We start from the raw sequence: 27786 nt of genomic DNA on the forward strand, positions 1-27786 counted from the left end.
TGAAAACACAATAATACTGGCAAAAGACAACAATAAAAGAAAACAAAAATATATGGAAGCAGTATTGATAAGATATATTCAACCAGAAATAAATAGACAACAAAATATGTGTGGAACCTTGGAGCAATGTGGAGCACCCCACGGCGCGCCAAGGAGAAACTAAGAGTACCTCTCCCTGTTCATGTAGTGTCATATATAATCACAGTTTGTAAATTCTGACAATAAATTACCAGAATATGCCTAAAGTATAGGCGAAACGTTGTAATTTTTTTCCATATATAATATACTATGGATTCATTTGGTAATGTAGTGTTCTCCCTTCCCCCTACAGAAAGAAAGATGGCGAGAAGGATTCAAATTATTATAAAGAAGATTAATAACGCCGAGTATGGTGTATTATTCAACAGAAATGAGACCGAGCGCTTTCGTCAATTCATACATTTTCAAGGTACAAGCAATATACATAAAGGGTAGATCTCTTCCAGTGACCTGTGGACTCAGATTCCCGCGAGTTTGGGCTGTAATTTTCTTAATAACAAAATTATCGAATTTGTACAATCCATGACTTTAATTTAAATTGTCATAGTTTGTACAACTTGGACAATTTTATTATAAGAAAATTGTAGCCTAAACCCTCGCGAATCTGAGTCCATAAGTCAATGGGAGAGATCTACCCTTTGGGTATTCTTGTTTCTCTGATATATATATATATATATATATATATATATATATATATATATATATACATATATATATATATATATATATATATATATATATATATATATATATATATGTATATATATATATTGCAGAAAAACCACTGGTAAATAAAAAACGTAGTCCAAACGTTTTCGTCTATTTAAGACATCATCAAGGGAATACAGCAAGGGAGATACAGACAGTATATACAGTATAATACAGTATAATAAATATTGTATTAAGGAACATGGAAAGATGAATCACACAAGCCTGGGTAATTTTCTCAGGCTTGTGTTTGAAACATGGCATCGTTGCAATTAATCTCGTTTTGTAGTATATATACTGTCTCTGTACCTCCCTTACTGCATTCCCTTGATGTCTTAAATAGACGAAGACGAGATAAGACGGGCTAAGTTTTTTTTATTTACCAGTGTTTTTTCTGCAAATTATATTCACGTGTCATTTGTGAAATACTTCAATAAATATATATATATATATATATATATATATATATATATATATATATATATATGCATATATATATATATATATATATATATATATATGTATATATATATATATATATATATATATATATATAGAGTGTGTGTGTGTGTATGTGCAACGTTTTCAGAGAAACACGAATCTTGTAGATAAGCGAATTATGGCCGCATGGCTGTATACTATGTCACATTTTGGTGTAATAGAATAATAAAATGTTCTCTTATTAATTTATCAATCGGTTAGTGTTGCGATTTTGTGAATGTGCTAGAATTATTCTTTGTCAAGTTTTGAAAAAAAAACTTCCTTTGATGTAATACAATCTACTCATCAATTTAACATTAAAAGATATCCTTGTTAATTAAGATGAGTGGGTAAGAGAAGCACTGAAAGTACGAATTTATGTAAAATCTATTAATGGTTTGTCGGGAATCATGAACATAAAAAATTCCTATCTAATTGATCCCTAGACTAAAACTACACATTCCTTTAGTAAAATAACAATGGAAGAATAATTTATTTACTTTATGTGTAATATGATAGATTGACAATTAAACTTATCTCATGCTATATTGTTTGAATTCTAGTTTACTAGTAAGCTAATGTATCCCTATTTATACTGTGTCATTGTGGAATCGTAGGAATAACAATATTTGTTCTTTTGTTAGTACACTTAATTATTATTTAATAACAATAATCAAATTATTATTTCAATTTGAGTAGATGTCACTGAAATATAACACCTACAAGTAATCACTTCACCATAATACCTTGTATTTGAAACATGGCAACGTTGCAATTAATCTCGTTCAAAGCTTTTGTAATATTCCATTGTTTTCGCAATAAATAAAATCACAAAATATATAATTTATCATGTATGAGTAAATATTCTGAATTAATACTAGTATTTACACCTAATATTTTCAAAAACTGTTGAATTGATAAAAACCGTTTTGCTCTCTCCTACAGTTGATCATTTTGATGTTCAGTGCGGGAAAATAAAACTGTCGAAGGGAGAAATGGAATTGTGGCGATTTAAGTTACGGATTTTAGGACTCTAGTGTGAGAATATAATGTATACGTCCGTTCAGAGTGTTTTCCTAATAGACGTGAATAGTTGCAGTGATGTTTGTTATACGAAGGAAGACTTAGAACGTCATGTGAGAAAGATAAAGTTATGTTGTCTAAGATTGTTGACAGAGTTTGGCGCGCAAACTGAGAAGGGAAGGGAGGCAGTGAGATGGGCCTGTAAATATTATGATTCACGTTGTTTTAAACCTGCAACAGCTAATAAAAATTTTGCCGATTTTAAGAGATGTGCCTTTGAGTCTTTCGAAAATGAGGTTACTGACAGATACGAAAGAGCATTTGAAACTCGAAACGAAGGCCCGGAAGATGAAAGTTCGAAGAATTTAAACTTTAAACCCCACTGTTACATCCTCAACAAAGCCTTACAAGAAGTCCTCCTTGACTATAACTGGGATAGACCTGACATTAGCTCACCGGTGAAACCGGTTCGAAGGAAGTCATTAGTGAGTAGGAAAACTGTAGTAGAAAATGAAGGGGCATACAATGCAGTGGTTGTATTTACCAGAGTGCCCTCAAGTCTTCAGCAAGTTTGGGAATTCTGTGGAGCCACTCCAGCTGATGGCTTGTCGGCAGAGGACTGGCTCCTGAACGTACTCGATCCTGCAAGCTTTAAAGGTTTCCAAGAAGATAAACAGCTCAGATTGTACTTTGTTGATGTATCTGATGAGAGTATTTGCTCTAAATATGCCACACCACTATTTACAACTTTACAAGGAGGCCTAAGGCAGCTTCAGGGAGGACTGTTTTCCATTGGTCAAATAATTCAGAGCTCGGTCCAGAAAGTTGGCAGGCCTGATCATGATGCGGATTTCGATGGGAGTGATGAACAACTCTTCCGAGCTCCGGATGAACTGGTGGGGCATCCAGTGTTCCCAATCAGTGTCACCTGGTGGCAGGGGCACAAGGCAAGAGGAAAAGGGCGGCGAAGTAGGAGGCCGCAGCCAGGCCCAAAGTTGGTCTGGGAAGACAACACTGGCTGTTCCTTTCTGCAGGTGCCACTCGAGGTTTTGGCAGTCCACGGAAGGTGAGCGCATTTGATTGTCAATGTTACAGTTTTATTTGCATCTTAATATTACAGGACATGTAAAATCTGAATTATACATTGCATCTGGGGATACTGACTATTAAGTTTTATCTTGTGTCTGTATCCCATTGGTAGTATCATTATACCCATATGGTTCTGAATTGCACAACATTCTTTGTTAGATTGGAGACGAGTCTGTATATATTAAAGACTATTTATTGTCTTAACCTCTACTCTTCCTTTCCACTGCCTTATTTTAACTTTTATTTTATTTTCTTATCCAACAGCTCTTTAGTTTCCATTAGTGCTTTATGACCTTTGAAATCTGGTGCTGGAATTTGATTATTTAATTATTCAATTCTTATCAGTATATAAATTTTAATCATAAATTTGTGATTTTGATCAAATCAGCCAGAGCCCTGGTTCTCTCATGCAGGAACCCCAAGAAAACTAGTCAAAGGCACATGTTAATAGGTTGTTCAGTGAAGAAATTTTGAGGAGCTCTCCGAATTGGTGCATCCAGCAGATGGCAGTGAATGAGACCCTGCCTGGGTGATTTCTGGTACCTAGTGGAGTCCCACAGGAATCCATCTCAGGACCCTTCATGTTCCTTGCTCATCAGTGACATAGAGATAGATGTCAAACACTCTATCACTGATGACACTGGAACACTTAAGAAAATTTAAGCAATAAAAGAATGCCTAACTGCTCTAAGAAGATCTCAAAAGAATATACGTGTGAGCTGCCAAGAACATGGTTTACAGTGGCACCAAGTTTGGGATTTCTACAATATGTGTGATACCATCAAAGAACATGCAAGTTACACCACCTCCCAAGGTGCTATATAACTATCAAAATCAGCCTCCATGATCAGGGGGTGACTGTCAGCATCAATGGCAGGTTTAATGTACGCATACACAATATTGGATCTGCAAGAAGGCTATTTGGCTGGATTCTAAGGACTGTACCAGGGTTGTGGAATGCATCACCACTGGAAGAGCTTGGTGTTGTTAAATTTTGAAAACTACCAGTTGTGGAACCCAGCAGTGCATCACCACTGGAAGAGCTTGGTGTTGTTAAACTTTGAAAACTACCAGTTTTGGAACCCAGCAACTGTTTTACGAAACGATTAGACAACTTTATGGATGGGGATGACAGGTGGTGATGGATACGGAGCTGCCTAGCGTAGGCCTTATGGTCTCTTGCAGCCTCCTTCATTCCTATGTTCTTATGTTAACTGTTGTTGAAATTGAAAAACTTGAATTAGTGCAGAGAAGTTACACCAGTAACATCACATCACTGTCTGAGACCAGTGATGGGTACCTGCAGGTAGTGGTCCTGCAAGATGGACAGCAAAGTTGTCCATTTTCAAAACTTGTCAACCCCCTCGCTTCCAACAGGAGATGTAGCTGCACAGGGCTGACACTGTCATGGATAAATTTCAACAGCGTTTCTTACACTTTTTCACACATAGCTGACAACTAGTGACTGTTTCCCTTCTCTTACCACTTTCAGCCAGTGATTAGAAATGATCCCATACTAATACAACATAGACAGCAGTCAGAAATTTCTTTCCAGAGAGATCTATGGGAAGGCATGAGGAATGTTGTTCACCATTATGGGACTACAGGTTTTCCCCTTAGTGAAACTCAAGGCAACACTTAGTTTATTAATTGCTGTCTGATAAAAGCAAGTGGGGAATACTTGAATCACTTAAGAAAAGAAAGACACCAACTCATATACTGTACACTTACAAACTCTCCTTATGCCTAATGTCATCATCAAGCAGAGTTCCAACAGGACTAAAGGAAGATGCTGTTACATTGAAGGCTGGAAAGCAAACTGCCAAACCTTAAAAACACCCAGAGCTTACAATTTCAGCATGACAATGCTAGAACTTGTCAAGAGCTTTCTTCAATGCATAAGGTATGACAATCTGTAATGTAGAAGATTTCAAATCCCATCTAGGTAACTCCGTACAGAAGATGAGCAGCGTACCTCCCATGCTGTCATAGCATAATTGGACCATATCCTTATGTATCTAAAGCAGAACAAAGGATATAAGAACATAAGAATGAAGGAGACTATATTAGGCAGTACCATGTTCCTTTACCACCTGTCATCCTGATCTATAAAGTTAATCTTCTTAAAACAACCATTTGTTTCGGTGCTCACTACTTGGTTGGCAAATCAGTTCTATTCATTAACCACTCAAAAACATGACTCCTCCACCCTGTTTTTCCTTTCTATTTTTAATCCAGAGGTTATATAAACATTATCCAACACTATTTGATGGTAGTGGACCTTTTGATTTTCTCCATTTAGTGGTGTGTGTATACTGGTGCTGTATGGTTATATTTTCATAAGTATCAGTGACCCCTCCTATGCCCTGAGCAAAATCTTAGTTCCTTACTATTTTCTACTTTTATAGGGATTGACAATGGGTACCTGCATGTGGTGGTTCTGTGAAAAGGACATCAGATAGGGTCATTTCCTTGCCGTTCATCTTCAAACTCCATCAACATTGTCCTTTCCTCTCAAAGTGGACACTTGATCTTTGGACTGGTCCCATGATCTTTTTTATCAGTTTTGTCTACATTACCTTCATCTTTAAACACAAGGAAAGCTGACTGACTAATCACCTACTTTTAGCTAAAGACATAGAAACTGCTCCATGCTAATACAACACATACCAGTCCAGGGTCTCTGTCTTGATATATTGTGGGAGGGCCCAAGGATCATTGTCAGCTGCTGTAGGGCTGATGGTTTCCAGACCGCAATGTTTTGGGCAACAATTTATTAACTATACGTTAACAGGAAACCTGAATAAGGATTGAAGGATTTTTTCATATTGTGTTTCCAATGGTTTTAGGAATCTAGGTATTGCATGTGGAATTTAAAGATCAGTAGGGATTCCGTGATCAGGTGGCAAGAATTGACAACCCTACACTGGTCCAGAGGTCTTCCCACAGATTTTGTTTAGGAAGAAATTTTGGACATTTCTGTGTTGTATCTGTATGGGGCTGTTTCAATGTCACTGGCTGAAAGGAGTAAGGTGAATGGAGTAGCAACTGGATGTCAACTTTCCATGTGTGAAAAAGGTGCTAGAAATACAGATGATATTAGGCTTTATTTGGAGACTGAGTGCCAGCCCCTCAGGGCTGCACCTCCTGATGGAGGTGAGGAGATAGATGGGCAGCTTCACTCACATCTTGCAAGACCACCATATACAGGTACTCATTATTTGTCCTGGTTGCATCCTTCTCCTATAGTAGTGAGATCAGCTGTAAAAAGAAAAAAAAAAAAAATCTGTATGAAGTAACCAAACCCAATTGAAGGTTTGAAGACTTGGTTAATGAGGCACTAGCTCTCATTGAGAATTGATCATCATGGCTGAATAGCAGTGGGACCCTTCACAGGGAACAGAAACCCCACACAGAAGCCCATTCATGAACTATTTGGGATTGCAGAGAAAGCATTCCCACCTTGAAAATAATTTACTCCACCTGAAATGCACTGAATTACTTGGTCTTCCAGTTAACCTCTTGAATATGATGATGCCTAAGTGTACGTCATGAGCGGCGAGTGGGGTATATGAGGATGCCGGCATCAGTTTCCTGATTATATTTATTTTGTAGTAGTTGAGCGACCTCCGTATTTTGTGAACAGGCTTGATCACATTTTCTGTGACATATATATTCAGGGTGAAAGAGAATGATTATAACAGCAGTAACTTTATATTTTGGGAAGTATGGAGTTCCCGGTAAAAATCGTAGTGGAGAAATGATGATGGTGATGTGTCTTGAAAGAGAGTTGATGATAGCTAATACAGTATTTAAGAAGAAAGTCAAGCATAAGTACACATGGGAGAGAGTGGTGGATGGAAGGGTGGCAGATAGAGTGTTAATGGACTATATAGTGGTGACCAGGAGTATGGTAGGAAGAGTTAAGGATGTACATGTTCTAAGGGGAGAGAGTGGGGGAATATCAGATCATTTTCTGGTGGAAGGTAAAATGAGAGTGGAGAATAGGTGGAGAAAGAGGAAAAGGGCAGAAGGTAAGCAGGTACTTAGAGTGAACTGCTTAATGAGGAAAAAAAGGAGAGTGAGTTTAAGAAGAAACTGAAAGAGGAGTGGGAGGGAGTAAAGGACACAGTAGAACTAGGAGTGGGAGGGAGTAAAGGATTCAGTAGAACTAGGAGTGGAGGAGGAATCGGGATGGTTCAAGGAGGGAGTCATAAGGTGTACAAAGATGGTGTGTGGAACAAGGAGGGCGTAAGGAAAAAGAAGGAAGGGTAGTGAGTGGTGGGATGAGGAAGCAAAGAAATGTGTAGAAGAAAAGAAGCAGGCATTCATAGATTGGCTGCAAATTAGGACAAGGGAATTGTATGAGAGGTACAAAGTAAAGAGAAAGGAAGCTAAGCATAAGATAAAGGAAGCAAAGAGGAGAGCAAATGTGAAATGGGGTAAGAGTATGACAGAAAATTTTGAAAGCAATAAAAAGATGTTTTGGAAGGAATTTAAAAAAGAAAAAGGAGGCGAATCAAGTAGAGAAGAAAAGGTAAAAGGTGCAGATGGAGAGATGATAATGGAAGAGAAGGCAGTGAGAGGAAGGTGGGCAGAGTATTTTAGGGAGTTGCTAAATGTGAAGGAGGATAGAGAGGGAAAGGTAGTTGCAGTGGGAAGCGCTAAGAAAATGAATGTGATGAGTGAGGAAAATGGAGGAGAAATAGGGAAGGATGAAGTGAAAGCAGCTGTTAAGATGAGAGCAGGTAAGGCACCTGGTCTGGATGGATGCCATGCAGAATGTCTGAAGAAAGGAGGTACAGTGATGGTGGACTGGCTGGTGAGGTTGTTTAATGTTTGTTTGAGAGAGGGTAGAGTGCCGGAGGACTGGAGGAGTGCTGGAGGACTGCCTGTATAGTTCCGCTTTACAAGGGAAAGGGGGACAAGTGTGAGTGTAGTAGTTTCAGAGGGATCAGCTTGTTGAGTGTAGTTGGGAAGGCGTATGGGAGGGTCTTGATTGAGAGGATTAGGAGAGGAATAGATGGAGTAATTGGTGAGGAACAGTGCGGGTTTAGGACAGGTAGTGGCTGTGTAGATCAGATCTTTGTGGTAAGACAGATGTGTGAGAAAGCTATAGGAAAAGGTAAGGATGTTTTTTTGGCTTTTATGGATCTGGATGGTGGATGGATGGGGTGAAGGGGGCTTTGGGGAAGAGGGGAATGTCTGTTGAGGAAGGATGGGAGAGGACAGAAGACAGGGGTGAATGGAAAATGGTTGTATATGGATGATGTTGTGATTGCATGAGGTGGAATGGGTGGGGGGATGGGGGGTGAGGTAGTATGTGTGAGGAAAATTTGACGCAGCCCGAAGGGATTTCTCCCCGTCCTCTCATTTTATGCAATGGGGAGATGGAGAGGGGGTGGTCGCCGATTTAATGAAGCGGCCTTGCTGTGGATGTGCTGTGTCTTGCGACACTGCTCCTGACCCAGGGCAGTGGACAAGGTGCAGGGATGACCCGTCATTCAGGAGGTGCTAAGATAAAAGGGAGGGTGGAGGGGTGTGGAGTGTATTCAGGGATGGAATGGGTGGAAATTATTTTATACCTTTTTCTTTTTGGCTACCCCCCTTGTAAGGGGGAAAAAGCCTTGGTATATGTATGTATGGATCTGGAAAAGGCTTATGACAGGGTAGATAGGAAGGCACTGTGGGAGGTACTGCAGATATATGGGATAGGAGGAAAGCTGTTAAGAGCAGTCAAGAGTTTTTACGAGAGTAGTAGAGCTTGTGTCAGGATTAGAAATGGAGAGAGTGAATGGTTTGAGGTAAAGGTGGGACTTCGTCAGGGATGTGTTATGTCACCCTGGCTGTTCAATCTTTACATGGATGGAGTGGTGCGAGAGGTGAATGCAAGGGTAGTGGGTCAGGGGTTGGAGATGATTAAAGAAAATGGAGAAAAGTGGGAGGTGAGCCAGTTGTTGTTTGCTGACGACACTGTGCTTGTGGCAGGATCAGAGGAGGGATTGAGGAAGTTAGTGACAGAGTTTGAGAAGGTGTGTGAAAGAAGGAAGCTGAAGATAAATGTAGGTAAAAGTAAGGTGATGAGATGTACAAGGGGAGAGAGTGACAGCAGGCTGGAGGTGAGCATTAAGGGTGAAAGACTGGAGGAAGTGGATAGTTTTAGTTATTTGTGTGTGAATGTGGCAGGAAAGGGAGGAGTGGGGGTGGAGGTAGAATGTAGATTGAGAGAAACGAGTAAATGCCTTGGTGGATTGAAAAGTGTAATGAGAAATAGACATATGGGAATGGATGCTAAGAGGAAGTTATATGAAGGAGTGATTGTACCAACAGCATTGTACGGGGCAGAAACATGGAACATGAGAGGAAGAGAGAAGGAGTTTGAATGTGTTTGAGATGAAATGTCTGAGAAGTATGATAGGGGTTACTAGGCTAGATAGAGTGAGAAATGAGGAGGAGAACAGGGGTGGAAAGGGAACTGGGAGATAGGGTTGATGAAAGGGTTTTAGGATGGTTTGGACACATGGAAAGAATGAGTGAAGAAAGATTAGTAAAAGAAGTATGGAAGGAGTGAATATGAGGGGGCGTCCTAGGATGAGATGGATGGATGGGGTGAAAGGCGCATTACAAAAGAGAGGAATGTCTGTGGAGGAAGGACAGGAGAGGACAGAAGATAGGGATGAATGGAGAGGGGTTGTGTATAGATGATGCTATGATTCATGAGGGGGAGTGGGTGAGGGGTGGGGAGGTATGTGTGAGAAGAAAATTGACTCAGCCCAAAGGGATTTCTCCCCGTCTTCTCCTTTTCTGCATGAGGGGACGGAGAGGGGGGTTCGCCAAATTTATGAAGTGGCCTTGCTGTGGATGCACTGTGTCTTGCGACACTGCTTCTGACCCAGGGCAGTGGACAGGATGCAGGGATGACCCGTCATCCAGGAGGTGCCAAGATAAGAGGGAGGGAGGAGGGTGGAGGGGAGTGGAATATATAGGAAATGGAATGGGTGGGAGTGGTTTCTATGCTTTTTTCTTTTTGGTTATCCCCCATGTAGGGGGAAAAAGCTTTTGGTGTATGCATGTATGTATTACACATATTGTGATGTCTCAGCATACATCATGCAACCTGATGTGCGTACAAATATTTGACTCGTATTGAAGAGGCTAACACTGATTAGATTATTCTCGGTGTATATGTTTGCATGATTATGGATGCAAATGAGTCAAGATGAATTGAATACTTCAATTAGTTGTTTGTGGGAAACTCCCTGGCTCTAGGGTTGGGGGACATAAAAGTGCCAAGTATTCCTGGTAAACTATGTGTGTCCTCTTCAGTAGCAAGCCTGAACAGTCATGCTCTTGTTTGTGTTGAGTGTTGGACAATAATAAATGTTGTCTCAAGTTTCACAGATTGTAAACCTGCAGCCGTACATTGGCTCCATAGTCTACAACTTCTCCCATAGATCTCCCTTAGAAGACACATTGGACTATTGTCTTGGTTGTATTAGTGTGGGACTGTTTCTGTGTTATGGTGTACAGTAGTAGAGAGTAGTTGCCAGTTTTCAGCTCACCTTATGTGGAAAGGATGAGGAAGTACAACAGAAGTTGGTAGAGATCTTAGGCCTAGTGCAGAGACAGTGTCCCTTGGGGCTGTACCTTCAAATGAAGGTGAAGGGGTTCATGGGTTTTGAAGATAAACTGTAAGTAGATGATTCAATCTGACTGGTGTCTGGTAGGTCTCCCTCTTGCCATCATTAGTCCCAGGTTTTGATGGACACTGGGTGATTTTGAGGCAGTGAGGAGTGCCAAATGAAATGATCTTTTAAGTACTTGAGAAACTAGGCGTCAGTGAAGTCAGGTTGGAGTATAACCGGCTTTTTTCATGTGCAGCCTAGAGTGAAGCAGTAATATATTCATGCTCCACTTCTGGGATGTGGTGGATGGAGTAGTATTGTGACTCCATATGGTTGCAAAGTGAGCATAAGGAGTGTTTGGATCATGGACCTAGATTATACTACTAATGCTTTGGCACTTCTTGCAGAACTTACAGATATATTTGGATCACTGGAGGAGGCAGAGGCAGAAGGCAGTAGGACTTTGGATTCCTGGAGACAGGATGATTGGCAGAATGTTAGTGGTGAGAGTGTGAGCCTGAAAGATACATGTATCTTCATAGTGAGATCCATGTATCCAACAAAGAATCAACCTGGTATCAAATGCCAAATGCCCCAGAAACAACCACCACACAAAACAGAACCATACACACTTGGATATCTTTTTTTTCTTTTCTTTTTTTCGTTTCTTTTCTTTTTCACTGAGTGACCCATGGGTAGTGGCAGGCTGAGTTCCTTAGTGCCACAGATCTCCAGTAAGGAAGATTTTGGAGAATGGATTGATATATCCAGGGGTTCAGTCTTGGAAATTGCTGAACTACTGCTATTTGTGGATGGCTTCAAGACACTTGTGATCCCACATCAAGGATTTGAAGTCACATCTGAATGTTATCAGGACAAAGTATCTACAAAAGATCATGGAACACCAATGAAGGAATTATGTTTCAAGATTGCGTTTTTCATGTCACCATTATCAATGTTGACATGATATGAATAACCTCCCATATCATGGAATGCAAATTACTTAGAACAGTTGTTTCACTTTATTTCTAGTTTCATGTGGTCTGGCTTTCAGGGCACAAATTGTTACTTAACTTTTTTATTTTATTTATTTATTTATTTTTTATTTATTTTTTTATTTATTTATTCATTTATTTATTTATTTATTTTTATTTTATTTTATTTTATTTTTTCAGTTCATCACGCCCCTGGGGTTCTGCATGGGTCGTGAGTGTGATTGCCAGCCATGCAATGAGTGTTGTGGCCATTGCTGGAAGTGCTGCACAGTTATATGTTTGTCGTGAGCCAAGTAACGAAACCTTTGCTACCATTATCAAAGTTTTGGCACAACAGCAGTTAACCATGGTAAGACTAAGAGTTCAGGTTAAATAATTTTAAACATGTAAAAGTCAAAAGTAGGTATCAAACCCCAAGTTAAGGGGGTAGATGTATTTCCTTAATTTTATATAGGAAAGGAGCTGTGCTCATAGGGGTCTTTGTCTTACTCTCCATTTATCATATCCAGTTTTAAATTTGATTATGGGTCTAGGTTGGGCTATATCCTTTAGGCTATCCCAGGAGTTTACACACATGATTAGAAAACTGTATTTCTTCTCATTTTTGAGACATAATATCTTTTTCTCATTGATCTCATGACCTTCTAACGTCTTTTCTCAAAGGACGTCGTTGTTGTCCACTCTCTTCAATGACTTGAACATCACAATCAAGTCACCTTGCAGGCTTCATTTTTTCAATGATGGCTGGTCCAGTGTTTTTTGTGTCTTCTTGTCTTGTTTGTCTGCAAAGGGACACTTAGAAGGGAATAAGAGAAATGATTGGGGGGGGGAAATGAAGCTGGGTAGAGAGGAGAAAGGGTGCAGGTAGCAAGGGGAAGATGGGTTGAATATTTTGGGGAGTTGTCTTGCGACACTGCTTCTGACCCAGAGCAGTGGACAAGATGCAGGAATGACCCATCATCCAGGAGGTGTCAAGTTAAGAGGGAAGGAAGAGGATGGAGGGGAGTGGAGTGTAATAGGGATGGAATGGGTGGGAGTGGTTTTTATGCCTTTGTTTTTTGGCTACCTCCCTTATAAGAGGGAAAAAAGCCTTTGGTATGTGTATGTTGAATGCAGAGGTGGATATGGAATGTTTTATTGTGGCAGTGGAGGATGCAAGGGGAATTACTATGATGGAAGAGGAAAATGTTCAGCCTACAGGAAAAGAGATGCAAAGAGTTGAAAGTAATGAAAGCCGATAAGGCACTTTGTTTAGATTGTTGTCATGGTGTGTGTAATGAAGGGAGGAGTAATTACAGCAGAATGGGTAGTAGCTACATTGTTTTATGTGTGCCAGAGGGAAAGAAGTGGATTGGAGGAGTGCATGTGTGGTTCTACTATACGGAAAAGGGGATAAATATAAAGGAAGTAATTTTTAGAGGGGTTAGTATGTTAAAGGTGGCCATTGAGGCATATGTGAGGGTGTTAATTGAAAGGAGTAGGAGGGAACAGAGGGACTAATTGGTGAAGAGTAGTGTGGGTTTAGGAGAAGAGGGTATGTAGTTCAATGTTTTGTAGTAAGGTATTTGAGAGGTTTTTGGCAAAAGGTAGGGGTGTCTTTTGGGTCAATATGGATTTGAAGACATTGATAGAGAATCATTATGGAGTTCGCTGTTTATGTACAGAATAGGGGAATTTTGTCAAAAGGTTTTACATGAGTAGTAGAATTATTGTTTCATATTACTTATACTTTGAATAAACATGGTATGTCATTTTTGCAACTTTTCTTAAACAGATACTTAAGTTGGAAGGAGGCGGATTGGCCTTGTTATCTCCATGGACAGGTGGAGTTGGATGTCTTGCTATAATGTCATCGTCACATCTTGCTACTCCACCTCTCAAAGTATCTCAAGAACAGCAGGAAGCATCAGCTGATAAACACTTGCTTGAGTTTGTCCAACAAACCGTAAAGAAGTGTCTTAGTGTAAGTATTTAACATGCAATTGGGAAGGTCTACAGTACAGGTACTCCTCGTTTAACGACCTACTCGGTTAACGACAACTCGGAGTAATGACGGGCTTTATGACGTCGTTTAACGTAAATCTCCTGAAGTTACGATATCGTGTACGATAATTAAGTTGGCTGAGGCAAATTTGTATGATGTTATAAATGAACTTGTACGGTGGATATTAGCTGTGAGGTAAAGTGTTCTGAAGCTTAGGTCTACATTACCATCCTGCAAGCTGCAAAAACTACCTGGGGTACAGTGTATACCGGTAGTGGTAAATTTTTAGTTTCGACCATGGGCGCAATATAGCAATAGAAAATTAATTATTAATTTTGTAAATTATAATGTATCAACGTAATATGCAATTTTGTGAGCGGAAAAAAAAAAATGCTAAAACAGATTTCGTAAGTAACGAAGTCATGTCGGACGAATGGTACACCATGTTTGTTATGATAGATGCTGATGTCGAAGAAATGAAAGGATGATAAATTAATTCGTCTAACCTAAACTAAACTAACCTAACCTGTGTTTAATAAATCATTACCTGCAAATTAAATGTCATCCGGCTCGTCCTCGTTGTCGTCATCGTGAGAGACGTTGGCAGACGACAAGATGGCGTCCCGAGCCTATGCTACCGACTTCGTTCATTAGCATATTTTCTCGTAGCAAGGTATTTTTTACTTTCATTTCCGCCCACAAAATTGCATATTACGTTGATACATTTTAATTTACAAAATTAATAATTAATTTTCTATTGCTATATTGCGCCCATGGTCGAAACTAAAAAAATACCCCGGTATTCAATATGGAATGTCAGCATACGCAGATTTGGTCATATACGGTAATTTTAGAAACCTAACCACCGTAAATAAAGCTTTAATGTACTGTATAAAAGAGGAAAAATACACGAAAATAAAGATACATGTATTGCTGGACATTGTACATACAGTACATGTACGTATATGTATACACTTTCGCTTAACGACCAATTCGGTTAACGACGGCGCGCTGGTCCCAATTGTTGTCGTTAAACGAGGAGTGGTTGTATATCATATGCATGATCTTTTGCCTAGACATTTCCACTTTGTAATGCATTCTTATTGACATCTGTTGATTGATCATTTATTTGTATTCTTTTGTTGCAACTAGATAGATTTTTTTTATTATTCTGTGGACAAATTCTTTCATGTCCTTTAACTTCTTTTCTGTGTGGTGTATGGTTATATCTATTATTTCAGTATCTGAAGTACATATGTATTTGTTATAGATGTAAGGGACAACAAAGATGGGTGAAGGGTTAGTATTTGATTTGATCCCCTATTTATAAGGGGAAAGGGACATTTATTGGATGTGTAATAGTTTTAGAAGGATCATATGAGACCATGGAATACCTACACAAGATGGTCTTGTGAGAAGGACATCAATAACAATCATCTCCCTGCTGCCCATTTTGGAACCCTAACAACCTCTTCACATTTGGAGATGCATTCATGAAGAGTTGACATGTGGACATGGTCCTTCAACTGGGTCCAGGATCTCTCATTACAAACTTTGTATTTCCTCCACATAGACAGTTGCTCTCCAGATTTCAGCAGGTGATGCAGAAACTGTCCCATACTAATACACTGGAGATGTCTGTCTAAGGTGGCTTCCCAGTTAGAGACCAAAGATTAATGTTGTGGGTTTACAGACTTGAGGCAACAATTGATTGATATTCATATTTTTGCATTTCAGAATGCTCCACGTCATGAGACAGGAGAGCCGTTACAAACCACGAAAGCCTTTTGCACCACACACATAGAAAAATGGTACAGGCCTCATCATGGACATTCACATATTATCAGCAGATTTAAGAAAACGTGAGTTTTACTTATTGCTGTGATGTGTGCTTGAAGATGCATAGATCAAGTGTTTTTTTTGTTAGGTATGTGATAAGCATGGGGGGATGGAGAGGGGGGGTCACCGACTAAATGAAGCGGCCTTGCTGTGTATGTGCTGTGTCTTGTGACACTGCCTCTGACCCAGGGCAGTGGACAAGGTTGGGGATGCTGGCGTTGTCGTCTTGATTATATTTATTTTGTAGTTGTAGTTGTGAGTGACCCCCATGTTCTGTGAACTGGCCTGGTCTTATTTTCTGTGGTTATTAATATTCAGAGTGAAAGAGAACAAATAATACAGCTCTAACTTTATATTTTGAAAATGTGAGTGTTGTACATCAGGTAGCTGATGCAATCTGCAAGAACCTGACTCATACTGAAGAGGTTAAATGGTGTTGTGGGAGATAAGAATAACTTAATCCATGAAGTGCTGAGATGGGAGTTGTGTTAATTGGGTAATGAGTATGTAGAGGTTGTTTGATGTTACTCAGCCATCCCCCATATAAGGTGGAAAAGGTCTTTTTTTAAATACAGTGAGTCCTCCTTATACGGTAATTCTTTATCCGGTAAATTCTCAGTTACAGTATTTGGTAATTACTATCCTTGATTCTATTTACGGTAAGATTAATTCACAGATACGGTATCTGCTAGATATTTTGAAGAGGAAAAAGCAGGGAGAAGGTATGTCTGCCATATCCTATTATTACATGTTATAATGGGTTTGGTATACGGTAATTTCAATTTGCAGTAAGGTGATCAGGAATGTATGTGTACCATATAACGAGGACTTACTGTACATGTTACTGTGATGGAATGAATTGCTGTTGACCACATTATTTTTATTTGCAGAGTAAACAAAAGACCAGAAAGGAAAGCAATGCTTGAAAGAGTACAGAAGAAATATAAACCCAACATCCCAACCCCTCTAGCTGCAGGGGAAGTGGGTGTATGTGACCTTGTTGATATAACACAGTTGGAGACAGGAACTCCAGCAATTGCAGCACCTCAAGCTAAAAAAGCACAAACGTCTGTCTCAAGAGCTCAACAGCTGTTGAAAAAGAGCCGGATAGTTACAGCTCAGCAAAAGGTCAAGGTAGGAAATGCAGGTTGTCTTTGGCATGGCATAATTTATATGTACATCATACGTATACCAAAAAACTCTTTACCCTTTATTAGGGGAGGGTGGCTGAATCAAAGCACCCCCATCCCATACTTATACAATGACTCATCAATGCCCCTCATATCTTAATTCCTTGTGGGTGAACTGGCAGATAGGGTCCATCAGAGAATGCTGAGATGATTTGGATATAAAGAAAGAATGAGTGAAAAAAACTAATAAAAAGGGTGGTAAACAGAAGTGGGTGGAGGGAACTGAAGGGGAAAATCAAGAATGGGGTGGATAGACTGAAGGGGGCATTAGATATAAGAGGAATGACTGTCAAGCAGGGAAGGGAGAGTGCAAGAAATTGGAGTGAATGGAGATTGGTTGTATGTGGATAAGGAAATGATGCATCCCAAAGGGATGTTGTTATCATACATAAGAATGAAGGAGACTGCAAGAGACCATAAAGCCTACACTAGGCAGTTCCATACCCATTACCACCTGTCATCCCTATCCATAAAGTTGTCCAACCTTTTCATAAAATAACCAATTGTTTCATCGCTCACTACATGGTTACTAAGTCTATTATAATTGTTGACCACTCTATTGCTAAACCAGTTCTTGCCTGTTTCCTTTTTAAACCCCGTCCACATGGAGCATTTTGATGCGCAATGTATTGAAGCGACGAGTTGTTGTTGTTCCCTAGACTGTCTGTCCGAGCAGTCCCATCTCCCCAAGGAATGCCACAGTTGAAACTGGGTTTTCCCACAAATCCTTTATAGAGTGTATGTTGTGTTGTTTGTGTGCATGATTGTGTATAATGCAGTCTTCCATTATGTGTTGTATGGTATGGGGTGAAGTATTACATCCTGGGCAGCTGTTGTTGTTGTTGTCGTTCCCTAGACTGTCTGTCCGAGCAGTCCTGTCTCCACAAGGAAGGCCACAGCCGAAACTGGGTTTTCCCACAAATCCTTTATAGAGTGTATGTTGTGTTGTTTGCGTGCATGATTGTGTATAATGCAGTCTTCCATTATGTGTTGTATGGTATGGGGTGAAGTGTTACATCCTGGGCAGCTGTTCACAACACGGTCATCCAGCCTCTTCTGGTAGCTTAGAAGTGCTGGGTGGTGACTGCATCGCAGTCTGGCCAAGTGGACTCTGTCCTTTCGTGGGAGAGAGGATTCAGAAGGGTGGATATCAGGGGGTCTGGCATGCAGCAGTGTGTTAATGGAGCGGTGAGTGATATGATTATGAATATGTTTCCGGAGGCTGGTATTTGGTGGTTGTGGAGGAAGAGAAGAAAGTATCTGTGTGTGATACAGGTCTTTGGGTGTTGTTTTAATGTTTCTTGGTGTGTGTGGGTGTTCTGCTATGTAGTGTAGGGGGTGTGATGTGTTTGTGGTGGCTGCAGCAAGTGTTTGTGTGCCTCTCATGTCGAGGTGGTCCTTGACTTTGAGGACTTGTTTCATGGTGTAAATGGTCTGTAGGTGTTGTATTTGTGCAACCTATAATTGTTTTTAGGGCTTTGTTTTGTATGATTTGAAGGGTGTTGTGGTGTGTCTCACTGAGATTAGGAGCCCATGCAGGACTCGCATAATTCATCACTGAGTGTATGCATTTTTTGTATATTGTTGTATTAGTTTCTTTGTTTTGTCCAAATGTCGTTCCAGTGATTGACTTAAGTGTGTTAAGTCTAGGTGTGCATTTATTTTTTATGTTTGTGATGTGTTGTTTGAAAGACATGGATGTATTACACCAAGAATTTTCGGTGTGTTTGTGTGTGGTATTAGAGTGTTGTTGATGTAGAGATGAGGTATGTATTTGTGTTCTTTTGTCCAGTTTGTGAGAAGTGTTGCTGTAGATTTGGTTGGAGCTATTTTGAGTCTGTGATGAACCAAGTGTTGAGTGTATCAAGGCATGTCTGGATTATTTATGCAGCTTTGTCTGTGTTACGATGTGTGCATGTGATTGTTATGTCGTCTGCTTAGGAAGAGATTTGTATTTCTGAGGTGTCTGGTGTGGGTGACTCTCAACTTGTCGCTGCATCATGAAAGCAGTCATGGCGCGAAGCCATTTCAAATCGCTCTTCTATTTTCATACAAGGGCACAAGCAACTTTCGCAAAGCCGTTTGAGTGGACGAAGACTATTTCATTACATTTCATTGAGCTACTAAAGGAGCATCCAGCCATTTGGAATATCAAGTGCTAAGAATATAAAATGAGAAATATCAAGAGTATAAGCATCGAAACTTAAAGCTGACTTATCTTCTTTTGCAAAATGTAATGTGCAGAATGAAGACTTTACCAAAAAACTTCATACACTGAAAACACAGTTTCACAAGGAAATGACTGCCATCAGTGCATCAAAGAAGTCTGGCAAGAACGATTTTCTCAATCTTTTGAGGGGACAAATTTATTGCGCTTAGGAGAACAAGAAATTTATTTGCCATAATGCCAAATGCATTTTCAACAACTCGGCGAGCTCTTGAAAGCCTGTAGGAAAAAATTCTTTGTTCATTATTTTGATGCTGAAAAGGATATGGTTCTGTAAAGTGCCTCTTGAGTGGGAAGGCATCATCACCAACGAAGACGTATGGCAGTATTCTGTGGCTGTCACTCAGCTGTTCATCTGCAGGAAGCCCAATTGTTCCTTCTTGCAGGCGCGCACACAGGCAGTTTGCCCACACACCATCATCTGAAACTCCCATTTATTCCAACATCTTCATAGAGGAACTCGTAATTTGCGTTCACTACAGCCATAAGAACTATACTGTGCGAACCCTTGTAGTTGAAGAAGTAGGAACCACTCTCTTCTGGAGGCTGTATTGTGATGTTTCCCATCTACCACTCCAACACAGTGCGAGAAATTCCACATTTCGAAGCATTTCGCCACTGCCTTCCACTCGTCAGGAGCTGTTGGCATCTGTAAAGAAAATAAGAAAATAAACCATAGGTAAATTTTTAATAACCTTGAAAGAATAAATAAAATAAAATCTCCACAGATAGGTGAATTGGCAACTCTGCCAAGGAATGAGGAGACCAAGGATGACTCATCATTGGACACCCCATCACCTGCACTCAGCTTGACATCTGCATCTTCAGTTAACCCCTCCCATCGTCTTCCCAGTTCTCTGCATGTAGTTCAAATGGGACTTCAAAGAAGAGGAAGGCAGTTGACCAAACTGATAAAATTTTGGAAATTGCTCTAAGTAAACTCTCATCCCTTCCCAGTCATGTGGATGTAGATCCATATCTAGACAGTGTAGCAAAGTTAGTATATGATGGACTTAAGAATATGAGTGAAGACCAGCGGAAATTAGCCATAAAGCTAATATATGATGCTATAAGCATGGGTGACATGGGAAATCTTACTAGGAAACATCAGATATTGTGAGTAGAAGGTTCGGACAAATTCATGGCATGAAAAGGTATATATTTAGGTTACAGCATATTGCCATACAAAGCACAATTTTACATAGCTATTATGAATTTTTTTTTTTTATTCATGTGATATGTAAAAATAATAAAGAAATGAAAACTATCACTGTACTTGTCTCCATCCTATGAAACTCCCCTTAAGATAATCCTCCCATAGGACATTATAGATGGCTGCACAGGTTTCAGGGATGATCAGACTGAGGCTCTGTTTTGAGATTCTAGTGGAATACTGGAGACTTGTGTAGGATCCTCCAGCGGCAAGGAAGCGAAGTGTTGCTTCAAGATGAGCACTAGGTGGTATGCTGTCTCGGATGCCGGTGTCCTACTTGTTAATATATGGATGTATCTTTTTCAGCAATTCATGAAATGCATGGAATGGCATTCGCATATAATTTTCAAAGTCTGTCTGATTTTCTGCCTCTAGCTCTAAAAAGATTTTATTAAAGCTCCCTCACAGAGGCCGCCGAGAAAGCCACTGTTTGCACCACAAAGTCTGACATTTCTTTAAAAAAAAAATTTTTTTTTAGCTGCACACACAACAACTATACTCCAGTACAGTTTCTTGGCAGAGTAGAGTGTCGGCAGACATCCTCCTCCCGTGAAAGCCAAATGATGACCGAGATCTGGTTACTCGTGCAAGGGTGAGATTTGCAGTGATGCAGCCCGTCTGGAGGCTAGTGTCACTTTTCAACACCACTACTGCATCAAGTCACTGATGCGTGATGCTCTGTGTGGACGGGGCTTTAGTGTGCCCTTTTACCCAAGGAACCCCTCCATCCCAACCTTCCACCCTGTTATCTGTCTTTCCTTCAAGTTCACTTTATCCACTTACTTTCTATACTCTTTTCATTAGTGTCCTATTTTAGTGTCATCTGCAAATGTCCTAACATCACTATTAATCCCATTGTCCAAGTCATTTATATACACAATGAACAATAAGAAACCTAAAACCAAGCCCTGGGGAACCAGTAGTAACATTACAACAAATAGATTCTACAACGTTAATGGTGAACAGCTGTTTTCTGTTACTAATTCATGCTCTAATCCATTCAAACACTGTCCTTCTATTACCATTTCAACCATCCTTAGATACCTTTTTCACATGCCTCGGCCAATGTTCATTTACTGATGTCATCATAGTATCAGCTGCCAAACTTTAGAGATAATTTTGATATTTTGCATTGCAGGACCAGAGAGCAGAAGAAGAAGAACGGGTCCAAGCGTCTGAACGCCGAGCTGCGCAAGCATCTGAACGGACAAGGAAGTCTCAAGCCTTGGCATCTCAGGCCCTCAATACTGTGTCTGATCCAATGGTATGGATTTGATTATCTTGTATATCTATTTATATACCAAGAGCTTTTTTCTGCCTTGTAAGGGAGGTAGCCAAGTCAAAGGGATGTAATTACTCATCCATTTGACTCCCCTCCACTGCCCCCTTCTTCCTCTCAAGGAGGATAATCACACAAGAAGATAATTTTATTCATAAAAGAAAAAAATATATCTTGCAATGGGTGAGATGCAGGGATGACCCGTGATTGAGGAAGAGCCAAGAAAGGAGGGGTGGTGAAAGGGAGTGGAATGGGTGGGAGAGGGCCTTTTGACTTTGGCTCCCTCCCTTTTAAGAGGGAAAAAGCCTGTGGTATATATATGTACATACATACACATATAAAAGGCTTTTTCCCCCTTACAAGGGAGGTAGCCAAAATACAGGCATAAAATCCACTCCTACTCATTCCATCCTCACATAGCAAAGGCATGTATATATGTACTTAACAAAAATCCATCACAAGCATTGGCTTCAGTCAACAGAAGAAACAAATTACTGTCTACAAACTCCACAAAATAAAGCATATAGAGTAACTATAGCATGCACCAAAACCACCCTAATATGATACTCACAGAAACTAAAATCCTCCCATAGAATATAGAATGAAAATGATAAGTACACAGTTCCATGTTGGAGCCCTCAACACTACTCACCGATCTCATTATATCACACAAGCATTACCAATGTACTTCTGGAACATATACAACAGTCTACTTCAGATACTACATGCACACAAAACCACATTCACACCCAGATCACAAAACGAGCTTTTCTAGACAGGCCATCAAACACAGTGCTTCACCAGCACCCCACCACACTTTAGTTGCACAGAAAAATCCAACCAAATAAAGTAGGAACCACACTGGCCCATCTGTGTTCAGGACACCATCTAACATTAACACAATATTTTATTTATTTTATTTTATTCATAATGGATGAGGATGACCCATCGTCTCGGAGGAGTTGAGAAAAGAGTGGGGGAGGGGTGGTGAATAGGAGTGGAGTATGTGGGGATGAGATGGATGGGAGTGGATTTATGCCTTCGACTTTGGCTACCTCCTTTATAAGGGGGAAAGAAGCCCTTGGTATGTGTATGTATATACATACATATACCAAAGTTTTTTTCTTACAAAGGAGGTAGCAAAAAAACAAAGGCATAAAAACCACTCTAGGATGATGGGCCTTCCCTGCATCTTGCTCAGTGCACTGGGTCAGAAGCAGTGTTGCAAGACACAGTATATCCACAGTAAGGCTGCTTCATTAAATCTAAAAAAAAAAAAAAAAAAAAAAAAAAAAAAAAACACTACTTCCACCATCCCCACATGCAAAAAATGGAGAAGACTGGGAGAAAAAAAAAAAAAAAAAAAAAAAAAAAAAAAAAAAAAAAAACACTACTTCCACCATCCCCACATGCAAAAAATGGAGAAGACTGGGAGAAATCCTTTTGGGCTGCGTCAAATAATTTTTCACACGTACTCCCTCACTCCCCATCCCCCTCCCACTCCCCCTTGTGCATCACAACATCATCCATACACAACTATTATCCATTCACCATTATTAACTGTCCTCTCCCATACTTCCTCAACAGACATTCCCCTCTCTCTCTATGTCCCTTTTACCTGATCCATCCATCTTATGGGAGAGAGTGGGGGAATATCAGATCATTTTTTTTTTGGAGGAAGGTAAGTTGAGAGTGGAGGATAGATGGAGAAAGGAAAAGGACAAAAGGTAGGGAGGTGCTTAGAGTGAACTCTTTAAATGAGAAGGAAAAAGAGAAGTAGTACAAGAAGAAACTGAGAAAGGAGTGGGAGGGAGTGAAGGATAGAGTAGAACTAGGAGTGGAGGAGGAATGGGGATGGTTCAAGGAGGGAGTCACAAAGTATGCAAAGATGGTGTGTGGAACAAGAAGGACAGGAGGAAATAGAAGGAAGGGTAGTGAGTGGTGGGATGAGGAAACAAAGAAGGTTGTAGAAGAGAAGAACGAGCTTTCACAGATTGGTTACAAAATAGGATGAGGGAGTCGTATGAGAGGCATGAAGAAAAGAGAAGAGAAGGCACAAGATAAAGGAGGTAAAAAGGAGAGCAGATGTGAAGTGGAGTAAGAGTATGACTGACAATTTTGAAAGTAATAAAAAGATGTTTTGGAAAGAAATTAAGAGAGGAAGAGGAGGCGAATCAAGTAGAGAAGAAAAGGTAAAAGGTGCAGATGGAGAGATGATAATGGAAGAGAAGGCAGTGAGAGGAAGGTGGGCAGAGTATTTTAGGGAGTTGCTAAATGTGAAGGAGGATAGGGAGGGAAGGATAGTTGCAGTTGGATGGGCTAAGAAAATGACCGTGATGAGTGAGGAAAATGGAGGAGAAAAAGGGAAGGATGAAGTGAAGGCAGTTGTCAAGATGATGAGAGCAGGTAAGGCACCTGGTCTGGATAGATGCCATGCAGAATGTCTAAAGAAAGGAGGTACAGTGATGTTGGACTGGCTGGTGAAGTTATTTAATGTTTGTTGGAGAGAGGGCAGATTGCTGGAGGACTGGAGTAGTGCTTGTATAGTCCCACTCTACAAGGGAAAGGGGGACAAGTGTGAATGTAGTAGATTCAGAGGGATTAGCATGTTAAGTGTAGTTGGGAAGGCTTATGGGAGGATATTGATTGAGAGGATTAGGAGAGGAAGAGAGGGAGTAATTGGCGAGGAACAGTGTGGATTTAGGACAGGTAGAGGTTGTGTAGATCAGATCTTTGTGGTAAGACAGATATGTGAGAAATCTATAGGAAAATTTAAGGATGTATTTTGGGCTTTTATGGATCTAGAAAAGGCTTATGACAGGGTAGACAGGAAGGCACTGTGGGAGGTTTTGCAGATATATGGGATAGGAGGAAAGCTGTTAAGAGCAGTCAAGAGTTTTTATGAGAGTAGTAGAGCATGTGTCAGGATTAGAAATGGAGAGAGTGGTTCGAGGTAAAGGTGGGACTTTGTCTGGGTTGTGTTATGTCACCCTCGCTGTTCAACAAATACATGGATGGGGTGGTGCAAGAGGTAAATGCAAGGGTGGTGGGTCAGGGATTGGAGATGTTTAAAGAAAATGGAGAAAAGTGGGAGGCGAGCCAGCTGTTGTTTGTGGATGACGCTGCACTTGTAGCAGGATCAGAGTAGGGATTGAGGAAGTTGGTGACAGAGTTTGGGAGAGTATGTGAAAGAAGAAAGTTGAAGATAAATGTGGGTAAAAGTAAGGTGATGAGATGTACAAGGGGTGAAAGTGGCAGCATACTGGAAGTGAGCATTAAGGAAGAGTGACTGGAGGAAGTGGATAGTTTTAGATACTTGGGTGCGAATGTGGCAGGAAAGGGTGGAGTGGATGTGGACGTAAAATGTAGATTGAGAGAAGCGAGTAAATGCCTATGTGGAATAAAAGTGTAATGAGGAATAGACATTTGGGAATGGATGCTAAGAGGAGATTGTATGAATGAGTGATTGTGGCAACAGCACTGTATGGGGCAGAAACATGGAACATAAGAGAGAAGGAGTTTGAATGTGTTTGAGATGACGTGTCTTAGAAGTGTGATGGGGGTTACTAGCCTAGATAGAGTGAGAAATGAGGAGGTGAGGAGGAGAACAGGGGTGATAAGGGAGTTGGGAGATTGGGTTGATGAAAGAGTATTGGGATGGTTTGGACACATGGAAGGCAGATGTGGAAGGAGTGAACATGAAGGGGCGACCTAGGATGAGATGGATGGATGGGGTGAAAGTTGCTTTGGGGAAGAGGGGAATGTCTGTTGAGGAAGGACGGGAGAGGACAAAAGACAGTTGAATGGAGAATGGTTGTATGTGGATGATGATGTGATGCATGAGGTGGAATGGGTGGGGGGATGGGGGTTGAGGTAGTAATTGTGAGCAAAATTTGATGCAGCCCAAAGGGCATAAGAGGACAGAGAAGGGGGGTCACTGATTTAATGAAGTGGCCTTGCTGTGGATGTGCTGTGTCTTGGGACACTGCCTCTGACCCAGGGCAGTGGACAAGATGGACCTGTCATCCAGGAGGTGCCAAGATAAGAGGGAGGGTGGAGGGGAGTGGAGTGTATTAGGGATGGAATGGGTGGGAATGGTTTTTATTCCTTTTTCTTTTTGGCTACCTCCCTTGTAAGGGGGAAAAAGCCTTTGCTATATGTATGTATGTAATACATATACCAATGTCTTTTTCCCCTTACAAGTAGAGAAGAAAAGATGCAGATGGAGAGATTATAATGGAAGAGATGGCAGCAAGAGGAAGATGGGCTGAATATTTTAGGGAGTTGCTAAATGTGAAAGAGGATAGGGAGGGAAAAGTAGTTGCAGTGGGAAGCGCTAAGAAAATGAGTGAATAATGAGGAAAATGGAGGAGAAATAAGAAAAAATGAGGTGAAAGCCGTTATAAATTGATGATAGCAGGTAAGGTACCTGGGATAGATGAGTCATGCAGAGTGTCTAAAAAAGGAGGTACAGTGATGGTGGACTGGCTGGTGAGGTTATTTAATGTTTGTATAAAAAGGGTAGAGTGCTGGAGTGCCTGTATAGTCTCTCTTTACAAGGGAAAGGGGATAAGTGTGAGTGTAGTAGTTTCAGAGGGATTAGTTTGTTAAATGTAGTAGGAAAGCCTTATGGGAGGGTTTTGATTGAGAGGATTAGGAGAGGAGCAGAGAGTAATTGGTGAGGAACAGTGTGGGTTTAGGACTGGTAGAGGTTGCATGGATCATATTTTTGTGACAAGGCAGATATATGAGGAAGCTTTAGGATTTTTTTTTGTCCTCTCTCTCTCTCTCCTCTTTGGATTTCTCCCCGTCTTCTCTTTTTCTGTGTAGGGGGATGGGGTGGGGGTTGCCAATTGAATGAAGCAGCTTTGCTGTGGATGTGCTGAGTCTTGCAAGGGAGGTAGCTAAAGTCAAAGGCATAATCCACTCACACCCATATCATCCCCACATACTCCACTACCATTCACCACCCCTCCCTCCCTCCCTCTGTTCATGGCTCCTGGATAATGGGTCATCCCTGCATCTTGCCCACTGCCCAGCGTCAGAAGCAATGTGGCAAGAGACAGCATATCCACAGCAAGGCTGCTTCATTTAATTGGTGACCCCCCCCCCCCCCACCTCTCCCCATCCCCTCATGCAGAAAAGAAGACAGGGAGAAATCCCTTTGGGTTTAGTCAAAATATCATTCACACATACTCCTTCTCCCCCCTTTCCCCATCCCCCACCCACACCCTTCCATGCATCACAGCATCATCCATACACAACTATTCTCCACTCACCCCTAACTTCTGTCTTCTCCCTTCCTTCCCCAACAGACATTCCCCTCTTTCCCAATGCTCCTTTTACTCCATCCATCCATATCATCCTTGATGGATGGGGTGAAAGGGGCATTGAGAGGGAGGGGATGTCTGTTGAGGAAGGGAGAAGAAAGATGAGTGAGTGGAGAATGGTTGTGTATGGATGATGCTTTGATGGATGGAAGGTAGTGGGTGGGGGGTTAAGGAGTGGTTATGTGTGAATGATATTTTGATGCAGCCTGAAGGGATATCTCCCCAGCTTTTCTTTCTCAGCTTGAGGGGAGAGGGGGTTGCAGATTAAATGAAGTGGCCTTGCTGTGGATATGCTGTCTTGCTGCATTGCTTCTGACCCAGGGCAGTGGGCGAGATGCAGGGATGACCTATCATTCAGGAGGAGCCAAGAAAAGAGGGAGTGGAGTGGGTGGGGATGAAATAGGTGGGAGTGGAATTATGCCTTTTGACTTTGGATACCTCCTTTGTAAGGGGGAAAGCCCTTGGTATATGTATGCATTTATTATTTATTCATTTATTTTTTTACAGGCACATACCAAAGGCTTTTTTCCCCATACAAGGGAGGTATCCAAAAAACAATGGCATAAAAACTACTCCCACCCATTCCATCCCCATATACTCCACTCCCATCCACTCCCTCCCTTCCTCTTGTCTTGGCTCCTCTTGGGTCCTCTTGGATGATGGGTCTTCCCTGCATCTTGCTCAGTGCCCTTGGTCAGAAGCAATGTTGCAAGACACAGCACATTCACAGCAAGGCTGCTTCATTAAGTCTACGACCACCCCTCT

At 40.9% G+C, this 27786-nt stretch overlaps 1 protein-coding gene across 1 annotated transcript in view; it reads left to right on the top strand.

Annotated features, from left to right (window-relative positions):
• Window positions 1-2201: 2201 nt before the first annotated feature.
• The window catches only part of LOC143040976 (uncharacterized), a 48073-nt gene continuing 22488 nt past the window's right edge, over window positions 2202-27786 (top strand). The window contains exons 1-6 of the mRNA XM_076212432.1: window positions 2202-3316; window positions 12140-12308; window positions 13734-13922; window positions 15681-15805; window positions 16673-16916; window positions 21551-21676. Coding sequence (XP_076068547.1) covers window positions 2277-3316; window positions 12140-12308; window positions 13734-13922; window positions 15681-15805; window positions 16673-16916; window positions 21551-21676 — 1893 coding nt within the window. The 5' untranslated portion in view covers window positions 2202-2276. The remainder of the gene's footprint in view (window positions 3317-12139; window positions 12309-13733; window positions 13923-15680; window positions 15806-16672; window positions 16917-21550; window positions 21677-27786) is intronic.

Source organism: Oratosquilla oratoria, chromosome 30 (genome assembly GCF_046742065.1).
Source record: "Oratosquilla oratoria isolate Oo_2021 chromosome 30, ASM4674206v1, whole genome shotgun sequence".
In the NCBI taxonomy this organism is placed as follows: Eukaryota; Metazoa; Arthropoda; class Malacostraca; order Stomatopoda; family Squillidae; genus Oratosquilla; species Oratosquilla oratoria.